Here is a 12,596-nt window from a genome sequence, read left to right on the forward strand (position 1 = left end):
GAAAATATCAAAAATTTGCACCGAAGTGTCATAAAAATATCAGGTTTTACTATTAACAAGAACAATCTAATAGCTTAAGGTATTGATAAGTTCTTGTTATTAGCAAAACCTGATATTTTAAATATATTTCGTTATTTTTGTTATCTTCGCTTGTTATTCTTACTCTTATTTCAAACAAGTACATATCATGTTCTGTTATGAATATCATGTTTTACTGTTAATGAGCTATTATCGTCTACCCGGGAGGCCGCTGCTCATTAACTATTTAGCCCCCAACGCCGGACACCTCCCAATACCGGACACTTCTTCAAACGACACTTGCAGAGGTCTCTCCTTCATCTTATTAAGTACAAAAGGAAGCTATTGAAAAGGCTTTTAACGTCATGGAATATCAGATCTTCATGTGGTAAATTTTGTACTAAATTTGAATAAAGATGCTCAAAATTTTGATGTTTCGCGTTATTTTAGAAGGTTTGAATCAACAATATTAAAATTAATCTAATGCATTCTGATTATGTGAAGATGGTCCATATTAGCCATTTTTAAATAATGATCATGATTTGTTAGATGTACCAGATCAACGTCAACAAGACCAAATCGCTGGATGTGAACACGAACAACCCCTTCAACTTAACTGTAGCCGGACAAGCAGCGAAGGTCAAAAACTTTCAGAATTTTGGTCAGTTAGCGTCGGACGGTGGAACCAAGATTGACATGGGAGCACGGATCAAGAAGGCTAGGGCTGCTTTTGCTAGTTTACGAAATGTATGGAGATTCAATCAGATTAGTCAACGATTAGTCAAGATCACGCAGAAACTGTAATCATTCATCAACCGATGTCTACGTTTTATAATTTAACCCTGGTGGCCTCACAACTAGATCTCAAATGGTAATCTTCATCGACGATGCCACCAAAAACCGATTTCAGCAGAAATTCGAGAGCGTAAATGGAGGAAATCGATAGGAATCTAACCTGGGCCCAGGTCAAGGCTAAAGCGAGCAGCCACCCAGGATGGAGATCTTTTACGTTAGCCTTATGCATATACCCCTAGGGTTGCTCATGGCGCAGGAGGGAGTGAGAATTGAAATAAACTAACATTTGAGAAGAAGATTGAATAGTTTACAAATAAATGAACTTACCTGTCCATCTGTGAAATTCAACTTATTACCTGAAAGAAAGTGATACTAACGGATACGGGAATAAATCTGCCTCAATCAGACTACTGCTCATCATTGCTCTCGACAACATATTCATGTAAATTGCATGGGAAAGCTTTCAATTAGGAGCTATGGAAAGCTAATAGAACACTAAAAGTTGATAAGCAGCCCAAGTTTATCTTGTAACGGCTGATATCCTATTAGAACTTAGTTATGGTAAATCTTCAAACAATATAAATGGATGAGAAGTCTTCCTTTGATGATAATAAACAGCTGTGAAGGTGATATTATATGCAAGTCATGTTAGGGCGATGTGGTTTGATACACAATCCTTTTTATTTCAATTTCTTATCGTCATTATGGAAAAAAGGAAAAGATTAAATTTATTTACATTTTATTTAAGCATCACTTTCTTCAACATTTTATAACCTGTCCCACTCGCTGGAATATGGACTACGCATTCAAAATGTGAAATTTATTTCAGTGGAATTTTGTTTACTGATCCGAATTTGCCCTCGTTTTATGACTTTCCACAACATCCACCCATTTGCATGCATGCGTTCAACAACGAATGATGGTTCACGTTTATGTGCAAGAAATGATGAAGTTAATTCTCTATGCGCCCGGATGCAGTTCAGCGTTGCCCGCTCCTGGGAAAAACCATGTTGACATCGGGGATATGCAACAGGGATACGATGACTAGCACGGCACAAGGGCAAGCTCTCACAAACAAAGCCGATATCACACTGCACTGCTGACTGTCGTGTCATCTGCCGCCCCTTGTCGTCCCGTAAGTGCAAACGGGGGTATGTTTTAGATGAAGATAAACTGCGCCTCGTCGGAGAAGCACTTTTTCGGAATAGCTCCTGTTAACCGAAGCCACTTGCCATGGCAGGCGGGCGTGACCAGGGAGGCGAACCGCGTATTCCGACCAGTAATGCCCTCCCCTAGGCAACGGTTCGGCACCGTTCGGTTCGGTACTTTTCTGCTACTGCTGCTGCTGCTACTGCTGGCGTAGCGCGGCAAGTTCCGATCGTAATCATCTATGTTAGTGTTTCCATTTTCATCATCATTGCCGTCGTCTTCGTTGGACTCCTCTGAAACGGAGTTGTCTTGCTCGTCCGATGTGACATCCCTGGTAAACGGAGGTTCTAAATCACAATGAACAACAATGCGGTCGCCCTCGAGCAGGGCCCTGTAGTTTGGGTCCTTCTGGCACTGTTTTGTCACCTTCATGAGCAGAAAAGCGATGCAGTATCTGTGGACGAGAGGAGTTACAAAATGCATTAGAAAATTGAATTGTGGCCCTCGAGGTTATTATCACCCCCAGCACCCGGTACCATACGCAAGTCACTTCTTTTGTCCCGTCAGTCAGATAGAATTTCGGTGTTTTTTAAATGAATTTGGACTCCAGAACCACTGAATGGAACAGGATTGTCCGTTGAATTTAACTTTAGGATGCTGAACGCTCGAAAGTTCTAACACTACAGCTTATCACCTTTCTTGCAAATGACGCATTTGACCCCTTCCTTCCACTCCCTTGGTAGCTATACAGTTTTTCAGATTCGCAATCAGAGTCTCACCAACATCATTTCAGTTTACAATTGCTTCAGAAAATCAGAAAAACAAAAGTCGTCTTAGTTGTCTTGGTTGTGTCTGACCATCACTACATCTACTTCGATCATTTGATGATGATGATGATGATGATGATGATGATGATGATGGTCCCGCCTCATACCCCTACAAAGGTTTGAGCTAGACGATTTATCTTTAAGGTGAAGCGTTGTGACACTCAAATTTCAATGTGATTGTGTCATAAAAATCATCAACCATGGATTTGTAATGGTGAAAACTTCCAATACCAATTCAGTAAGCATCCACGTGGGATTCATTTTTTGTTAACATCCGACAACAGTAAACATTGAACGTATTCGGAATAATTCAGACCAATTTACACGCAGTATTAATCAATACAATGGGATTAACTGATGGAATTTGTCAGAAAAGCATCAGTTTTTCTTTGGTTTAGGTGAATATTTATGGATTATGTTTTCACGATGCTGGCTGTTTATGTTTACATCTTAAACCGTTGTTGCCAGCTGCTCAAACACACCAATAACAAAATCATTTTTTGCTCCGATTTTTCAGTTTTTACAATGCACTTCGAAACAAAATCAATAAGATATTATTACTGCATCAATACATAATGCGTTAGGGAAAGATTGATTAATTTTATCGATATTTTACATGTTTCCGCTATGATTCCACAATAGTTCATATCGACATCACTACCTGTTGCTGATCAATGATTGCTTGCATACGACGCTACCGACGACGTGCAGAGTATTGAAACCGGCGACGTCGTTGGCATCGTGCGTTACTGGGGGAATTTTTTCACTTTGTTCACTTGCTTATAGGGTGTATGTCCCTATATCCATCTCAATAAGCAAGCTAACATATCATAATCGTCTATTATGTGATAAACACAAATGTATTGCTCAAATAAATATCAAAACCGTGATTGCTAACAATCGACGGATTATCTACATTTAGAAAATGATGCAATTTTCTTCCACAATTAAACTAATAATCGTTCAAAACTACCATCGAATTGAACATATGTCCATCTCACCGTAAAATTTTCATCTCAACTGAATTGCGGCTATTGTACCGATATCCATCTTATTTTTAATTGCTCAACATTTACTTCACACTACTGTAGCTCTTGCACAGACTCATATAGATATATTCTTATAACCCACACATGAGCGATTTTCTTGAATAGCAAATGACATTATCAATTGATTTGTTTATCGTATTCCAAAGGAAAGACCGACAACAACAAAGTTCATGAAGTAATTTAAAAATATGTCGATCTCCAACAAGCACTCACACATGGCCGAGTTGCGCATGCGCATCGCGATGCCGTGCAAGCAAGCTGGCTGTGATGCCAAAGTTTAAAAATAAACTGTGTGCTCAATTTACTTTGAAATTTAGCGCATATATTTTTAGCAAAATTATGTCAAATAGATGATGATTATGGTGCTTTGACGTTTGAAAAAAATATTCAAATCTAAATTTAACACAATATTGTCATTTTACTCAATGTATCATAGTAGAAATATTCTTTCAAAACGATTTCATAGACTAGAAAACTGGCACCTCTGTGCTGCTAGGAGAATAGTAAAATGAGATGTATATACGAACAAAGTTATTTTGTTGGATGAAAAAAATTCATCCCATAGTTTTTGTAACATTCTGAGGCAGTTTTTTAACTTTAAATTAGTGAAACAGTGAATTCAAACTCTAAATTAGGTTGTGCGCGGTCATTTGTTGTGGAAAATGTAGTGATTATATTGTAAAAAGGTGAAAAAGTTCGGTGCTAAAAAGTGCTATTCAGCTAGTACGAATGTGCTGGTAAGACAAATAACGTTGTATGAAGGTAAGATTTTCTTCCTACATGGAAAATACTCGACGTTTTATTGGAAATTACGCTTTGAAAAGGTGATTCTCGTAAATATAAGTTGGAAAAGATATAATTTAAACCCGTGGGAATGTGTTTCATTAGTTTTTTGATTCGATCAGTGATTATTTAGACTGGTATGCTGAGTTGAAATTTGATGAGTATCGAATGAGATGGACATAGGGGCTGAGATGGACATGGAACAGATACCTATATCTTCCCTAAATAAGCGATATGTGATAATATCATCGTACCGCCGCGTAAATTGAACTTCGAGCTAAGTCCAGATTTACTTTTTTAGTGAGAAGATAGTCAGGTATGTAGTCAGTATATGAATTAAAATTATCGGTGCATATCCGAGTGGGTGGGGTGGGTGATTGTTTGACTGTGTTTGTAAGCCGCAAGGCAGCCATTCTGAATGACATGTCATGAAGCCTTTTAAGATAATTAATAATGATCAATTTTAATCAGATTTGGCCAACAATAAACGATCCGATTATTTCCACAGATATAAATAACATTAACCCTCTAAGCACCGGGACGAACAGATTTTTTTTTAAAATGGCTCGCATTCAGCACCTGATCGTCGGAATTCCTCGCGGTTTCATTTGTGCTCAATGGGAATAGCTATATTTTTGCTCTGATACATTTTCAAATAGAAATTTTTGTTAAGGTCCGAGTTATTGCTAAAAATAAGTGTGCGCGGGGGTGTTTTGACGTAGGACTTACGTCTCTCTTTACTATACCGGGTGTCATTTCAAAATATTCAAATCGACCGCGTTACGCTATGTTGAAAGATTTTAAACGTTAATAGCGTTTGTCTCAGTGGAGGAATTTCTGCGGTAAGCCCTCAATCGACAGATTTTAAGTATGCCTTTCATGTCCATGCTTGATAAGACCCGAAAAACTTGTTTCAATAGGCATGAAACTGTTTTCAATGAAAAACATTGAGATCAAGGGAACCTATAAATATGGGTACCGCATAATTCTTGCATCCTTCCATTACCACGTTCTGATTGGTGCAGACACCAGCGAATGAGCAGCCGCTGGGTCTTCCGAGAAGCCATAAAATAGCACAACGCGTTTTTTCCTTTCATTCTGACCGGGACAAGCGAAGCAACCGCATCATCGATTGAACAGCACTCACACCTTGGAGCATGGAATGAAGTCATCGAAGCCACCATCATCAGCCGAAACCTAGCCAGTACAGCAGCAGTCCACCCTACAGACCCGACAAAGCAGCAATGCTGAGCAGATACCGGCAGCAGCAGCAGAGTCGAGCCGAGACCGGCCGGCATCGGTGATGAGCCGAGACAGGCTGAAGAAAAGCCACATGATGCAGCATGTATGTCCACAAAACAAACGGTTCTTCAGAGAGCCAATGATAGAGATCAATATCAAAGCTTTCAATTCCCTTTGGGATAGAAATTGCAGGGTTGTTACGGAGATCCTGAAATATTTTCCGCGCCGACTAAAATCAAATCCACGCCATTTCCGCGCGATATGAAAATCCATTCTGCGCCAAATCCGCGCGACCCAAAACTAAATTCTAAGCAAATACACGTTAAATATCAATGCATTGATCAATGCAATACACCCAGGTTTTTTTTACACGGTTTGGTTTTAGTCGTTTAAGACCTTCAGCGTCAATGAAACAATGAGTTAACCCCACGAAAAAATTCACAAAAAATCAAAGAAAATTCAGGGGGTATTTCAAAAGCTGTAAAAGTTTGAGTTAACCGAGAAATTAATGAATTCCAACCGCGTAAAAAAACCTGGGTGTATTGGCATTGATAAAAAAATATGTAGAAAAATATTGTTTGATACTGACCGCACACAAAGCGAACGTGACTGAATGATCGTCCCATGTTATGAATTCTAAATCTTATCACCCGAAATCCCATGTCCGGGTGTTTCCTTCCTTCTACTACTAACAATGTTGTCTCAGAAAAGAGCACGTACTTCCCACCTGAACTGCAATTCTAAGCTCGCTTGCTCGGCTTATTGGCCTGTATCAAGCGAAAAGTCCCGTTAGGAAATAGACGCCAGCAGCGAGCAACAAGCCGTTGATGATGATGACGCTTTGGCTGACAAAGAAGCGGGATACACGACACTAGCTGATTGGCCCACCAATTGGGAAGCAGAGAATCAAAATAAGGTATAAAATAAAAGTGCATTCGCTCGCAGAGCATTCAGTATTTTTTATACCATCACTAGAAATTCGCGGTTATTTGAAAAGATCCGTTTTCTTACTTTTTGCACTTAGCCGAAGCAAACAGCCTTTTTCAAGGCTATAAGAGTTAAAAATAATGTTCTCCTTCAGTCGCTATCGCACGGATTAGAAGGCCCTTCAGTGGAAGGGCTGAGATACAGTCTACATCCCCTGCTGAGCCAACTTGTGGTTTATTTCAGGCAGTCCTTCAGTGGGAAGGTTGCCACTGTCGAGGCTAATATTTCGTGACCGGACAGATACTTCCTAAATTTTTGACGTAGGACTTACGTCTTTCTTTACTATACTGGGTGTCATTTAGATTTTTGGAAATCGAGAGCGTTACGCTGGAAGGGAAGATTTTGAACGTTACTAGCGCCTTTCTCTTTCGATGGATTTTTAAGATTTTTAAATCAATCGACTCAGACACTCTCCACCATTTTGCCTATTTCATTGAAACTTAAGATTATTAACGATAAGCTATTGAAAATTTCAATTCTTGTCAAAGCCAGTAAAAATTTCATATGTAATCAATCCCGTGCATTCCTAACACGGACATCAGAATGCGGTATGTCACGGGCCTTCGGGTCTACCGGAAGATTTTCTTTGTGTATAAAAGAAGCAGTGCCTGCCGTGTGCGAGTCATTACAATTTGTGACAGCAGCGCGTACTGACGTGCTTTTTGCTCGCGCATTTTCGTTTCGTTCGTTCGCTGTGTTTACCTACACAGCGACAGCATGCAGTCACCAGCGCCAGCGGTAGAAGAATGCCGGTGGGTCTGCGAATATGAATGAAAGAAGTGGGCGCATTTTTTTGTCATTCTGTGCATGATGATGGTCGGATGCAGTGGTGTCGGTGTGGTGGATGCAATCACCCATCGCATCGCTCGGAGTTCACGGCTAGAGGCCGATGATGGCTGAGGCATCGAGGGCAGCAGTGGTAGATGAAGAAAAATAAAAGATTTGGTCTGCTCATCCATATGATCCCGGGATGGGTACTAGTCATGTCATATGACTGAGCATATGTTAAGTTGTGCTTGGTACTAAACAACACGTACATTAAAACATGGTTCTGATTCCCCATCAAAACAAATCAACTATACTGGTATAAATAAAAATGTTTATTAAAATAATTACTTTCATTTATTTGTTTGGAAAACGGGACGGTTTCCCTAAAATAGCACATTTTGCCCAAGTCTGAAAATTTAATAAATAGAATTTTTTAACTTCAAATACTATCTATCATCAATTAGAAATCTATAAATGCCCTATATTTGCTTAAGTAAATAAGGGCTTAATAGTTAGAAACAAAGCAATTCTAATTATGTGTTTAATTATTACTTTTATTTCCAGAAGTTTTGAATAAACATATTGCTAATAATACTACACAGCATGGAAGTTGTCGTTTCCAATATCAACACCTATAATCAAACTCCATAGATCCAAAGTTAGAAGTTAAATTTAAATACGTGACGTGTATACAAGTCCTACGTCTTCTCGCGGTTATGTTGAAAACATTACCCATTGCTCGTTTTTTCCTATAATTCAAACATCTCTTCAATATTCTGGACGTGTTCATGCCCAAAATTTATCAAATCAACCATCAAACCAACCAAAAAAGGTATTTGTAAAGATGTTTAGTCGATTCCGATGTTTTCACCATTTGAGTAGGGCAGGGTTGACTGAATTCAGGGCCGCATTCAGGGATTACAATGGTAGAGTATGGGCTAAAAATTCAATTACAATGAAATTTGCATGAGGTAATAAGCATGCGGCTGCACAAATTTTACAAATCAGGAGTTTTAAATATTTCATTTTCAATTGAAATTGACCTTCTGAAATTCTTATCAGGGCCGGATTTAGGGGTCAAAATGAGGGTGACCAATTGCAATGAAACTGGGCTTGCGACTGCTCAAACTTTATGAAAACACATCAGGAGCTCAAAGAAATCTGTCTTAAATGGAAATTGAATTTTAATTTTGACCTTCTGAAATTTCAACCAGGACCGGACCAAGACCAGCTTGAATTGAACCGATTCTTTGGCAATATTTAAATATTACTACTTTGCGTTTTAGAAATCCTCGTTTCTTCAACTGGGATCTCTACCCGAGCAGGAGAAATTGGCTCAATAATACTTAATTCTGTTATTGATACCATACTCTGTTATGAACTAGCCCTGGATAAGAGGTAAAATACCAAAGGAATAATACCAAAAACTAATATGCACAATCAGTGGCGTAGCCAGAAAATTGGTCTGGGGGGGGTTTTCCGAACATTTTTTTTATGAAAAAAAAAATTTCTTCCAAAAATTTTGTCTCTGGGGGGGTTTTATGCTACGCCACTGTGCACAATACTTAAGCCATAACAAACTCAGTTATTAAATTGAATTTCAATACCAAATGCATAACCAGGGAATCATTTTTTTTGGAATGCGCTTGCGAAACAAGCGACAAAAGAGAACCAACGACAAAGCTTTGTTTTTGTCGGAGATAATAATGACAAAGGTCCGAAAAATTTTGTCAGCAACAAAAAAGAAGACAATCTTGTTGCTAACTTTTCATCCCGTTATTTTGCATTATTTATAGTGAAAATTTCGGTTTTATGCTATCATAGTTTCTTATTTTATGGAAATATTCGAGAATTGAACAATGATTACAAAATTAGCAGCGTATTTTCGGAGATATCAGAGCATGCAAGGCAAAGGATTCTTGTCATATTGTGTTCGGGTTCTGATAAAGGTTTGTCGCTAGGTGCGTTTGTCAGTAACAAACTCTGTTGATGACAAAGAGTATACTGTTAGGCGTTGCTCGAATATTGATTCCCTATGCATAACTAATTATTATTCGTTTGGTATTGAAATACCTAAGCATGGTATGCCTCAAGTATTCTGCATATAAGTTTTTGGTATTATTTTTTAGTATTTTACCTCTTATGCAAGGCTAAATAATACCAATTTCTGTTATCGAGGTCGTCGCTCCTGCTCGGGTATATGTACAGAGTTGTTCTCGACAAAATTTCATGGATATCTACCATCCATTGAAACTCCTGCCGACTTGGATGATGCCGTTGAAACTACATCGTTGCATATCGTGGAAGCTTTCGAAGAAGCTTGCCCCTTGCGTTCTGTGAAAAACTCAAGAGGAACCCCATGGTGGAATTCCGAATTGGCTAAACTCAGGATGCAGTGCAGAAGAAGTTAGAACAGACGTCATTTAGCAGGGACGGAGTCTTTCAAGTCGGCTCGGAAAGCCTACCATGAACGAAGGCTCTTCGATCTGCTGAACGATCCGACTGGAAAAACCTTTGTGCAAATGTTTCCAATTTGAGTGAAGCCAGTAGGTTTAATAAAATTCTTGCGAGATCCAAGGATATCCAAGTTGGCGGCACTCGCAAACCAAATGGCGACTACACTTCTTTTGACGAGGAAGCATCCAGAGGACCGACATCCAATTTTTTTACTATGGATTTTGACAGGTTTGCCTGTTCATTCTTTTTTGGGGGATAAATTTATCCCCCAGTGTCAAATTACCCCAACACTTATTTATTTTGCATTAGTATGTGCGCGAATTTTGAATGTTTACGTTTTTACAGGAGAATATGAGGTAAAACGCCCATACCACTCAATAATCCAACATGATACAGTCATGAGAAAATAGAGAGAAAAATTAACGAACTATAAATTAAAACTATTTTACACTCGATTCCATGCTTTAAACATAAGAATATTCAACTTATTTGCTCTATTCTTCAGAATACTACTTGCACAAGTTACTGTCTATGCCTTTATTCGTTTTATATCATTTGCACCCTCGGAATTGTTTATGTTGCATTCGCAGTGCACTCGTATTGGTGGCTCAGAAAAGATGTGACAAAGATGGCGTAGCTTGTCATCCCCGTGGAAGCATCAGAGCACCTATTTGATGCACACTTCCCTGGATGTGTCGGTGTAGCATCTTCGGATGTTCTTGATGTCTTTTCATGTAGTTACGGGTCTTGGGCTCAGGCTCGTAGAATGATAACTACTGAATCGATTCAATGGGCTCTAAACAGTTTTGCTCTCCAGGGAAGATGGGATCTATCCCGTTTTTCTTCAGAGGGATTTTGAGCATATCAAACATGTTTTGAAAAAACTTTTAGTATGAAGTTTATCCCAAAAGGAGGACGTGCTTCGTATGAAGAAGCGAAGAGTTTTAGACCCATCAATCTGACCTCATTTCTTCTGAAATGCTTAGAACGTATTATCGATCATCACATTCGTGATGACTGTCTGGCAAACATGCCTCTTCATGTTAGACAACATGCTTATCAATATGGAAAGTCCACCGTGACTCTTCTACTCAAGGTTGTCTACGACATCGAGAAAGAATTTGCTCAAAAGCAATCATGCTTGGGTGCGTTCTTAGATATTGAGGGTGCTTTTGACAACGTGTCTTTCGATGCAATATTGGAAGCCGCACGTTGTCATGGGCTCCCTAATATAATAACCAAAAGGATTCACCAGATGCTTAAAAACCGACATCTCTACTCGACATTACGTCAAGCAGCGATTAGGAAATTAAGTGTCTGCAGATGCCCTCAAGGCAAAGATGGCGTTCGCTTCCGATCCGGCAGGTACGAGACGACGTGGAGCGCAGCGAGCGAGATGGGCAGACCAGGTGCAGAACGACTTGGCGAGCGTGGGGCGTATCCGAGGATGGAGAGATGCGGCCTCGAACCGTGTATTGTGGCGATTCAGTGTTATCTGTTTAGATGTAGACTAAATAAATGAAATGAGATGTCCTCAAGAGGGAGTATTATCTCCACTTTTGTGGAATCTCGTTGCAGATACGCTATTGAGGTTACTCAATAATGGCGGTTTTCCTACCTATGGATTTGCCGACGACTATCTAATATTGATAATCGGTTTGTGTGTTACTAAGCTATTCGACCTTATGCAAACCGCTCTTCTGGCAGTCGAAAGTTGGTGTCGCCAATATGGCCTTCCAATTAATCCGAATAAAACATTTTTTGTACTTTTCACGGAAAAACGTAACCGTAATGCTATTCGCCCATTACATCTTTTTGACTCTGAAATCAATCTTACAGATTAGGTAAAGTATGTGGGACTAATTCTTGATTCCAAGCTCTCCTGGACACCTATCATTGAGTTCAGAGTCAAAAAGGCGTGTATGGCTTTCGGCCAATGCAGACGAACTTTTGGTAAAACTTGGGGTCTTAAACCCAAATATATCCAATGGATTTACACAACAGTTGTACGACCAACTTTGGCTTATGGATGTTTTGTGTGGTGGCAAAAGGGTGAAGTGAGAACAATTCAGTCTAAATCAGGCCATCTTCAAAGAATGTGCCTAATGGCAATGATTTGTGCGTTCTCTTCAACTCCCACGGCTGCTCTCGAGGTTCTCTTCAATGTGGCCCCACTACACATTCATCGCAAACAAGAAGCACTTTTTTGTACTTATGGATTATGGGTTCTCGGTTTCATGGAAGAGAATCCTGTAAACCGCAGTTCTATACATGCCCTCTTCAAGGGTCCCTTTCCCAAACTTCCCATTTTTCTTCCATCCAAATTTCTTTACTTTTTGATCACTTCCAAATTGAGGTGAACGTGCCCCTGGAGCCGACGTTCTGATACCTGATACAGATTTGATAGTTCCGTTAGGATACGACAGGCATAAAGGGAGTGGAGGGCAATATTTGTGATGGTATTAATCTCGTGACCTTCCTTCTGCCAAATTCCCGTATAAGAAGGGAGGGAAGGGTGTCA

General features: G+C 39.5%; 1 protein-coding gene across 2 annotated transcripts in view; it reads right to left on the minus strand.

Annotated features, from left to right (window-relative positions):
- Positions 1 to 1,472: 1,472 nt before the first annotated feature.
- LOC134225296 (somatomedin-B and thrombospondin type-1 domain-containing protein-like) overlaps positions 1,473 to 12,596 on the minus strand; it is a 233,189-nt gene continuing 222,065 nt past the window's right edge. For both annotated transcript variants that reach the window (XM_062705252.1, XM_062705251.1), the window contains exon 5: positions 1,473 to 2,416. In XM_062705252.1, coding sequence (XP_062561236.1) covers positions 1,972 to 2,416 — 445 coding nt within the window. In that variant the 3' untranslated portion in view covers positions 1,473 to 1,971. The remainder of the gene's footprint in view (positions 2,417 to 12,596) is intronic.

Source organism: Armigeres subalbatus, chromosome 3 (assembly GCF_024139115.2).
Source record: "Armigeres subalbatus isolate Guangzhou_Male chromosome 3, GZ_Asu_2, whole genome shotgun sequence".
Taxonomy (NCBI): domain Eukaryota; kingdom Metazoa; phylum Arthropoda; class Insecta; order Diptera; family Culicidae; genus Armigeres; species Armigeres subalbatus.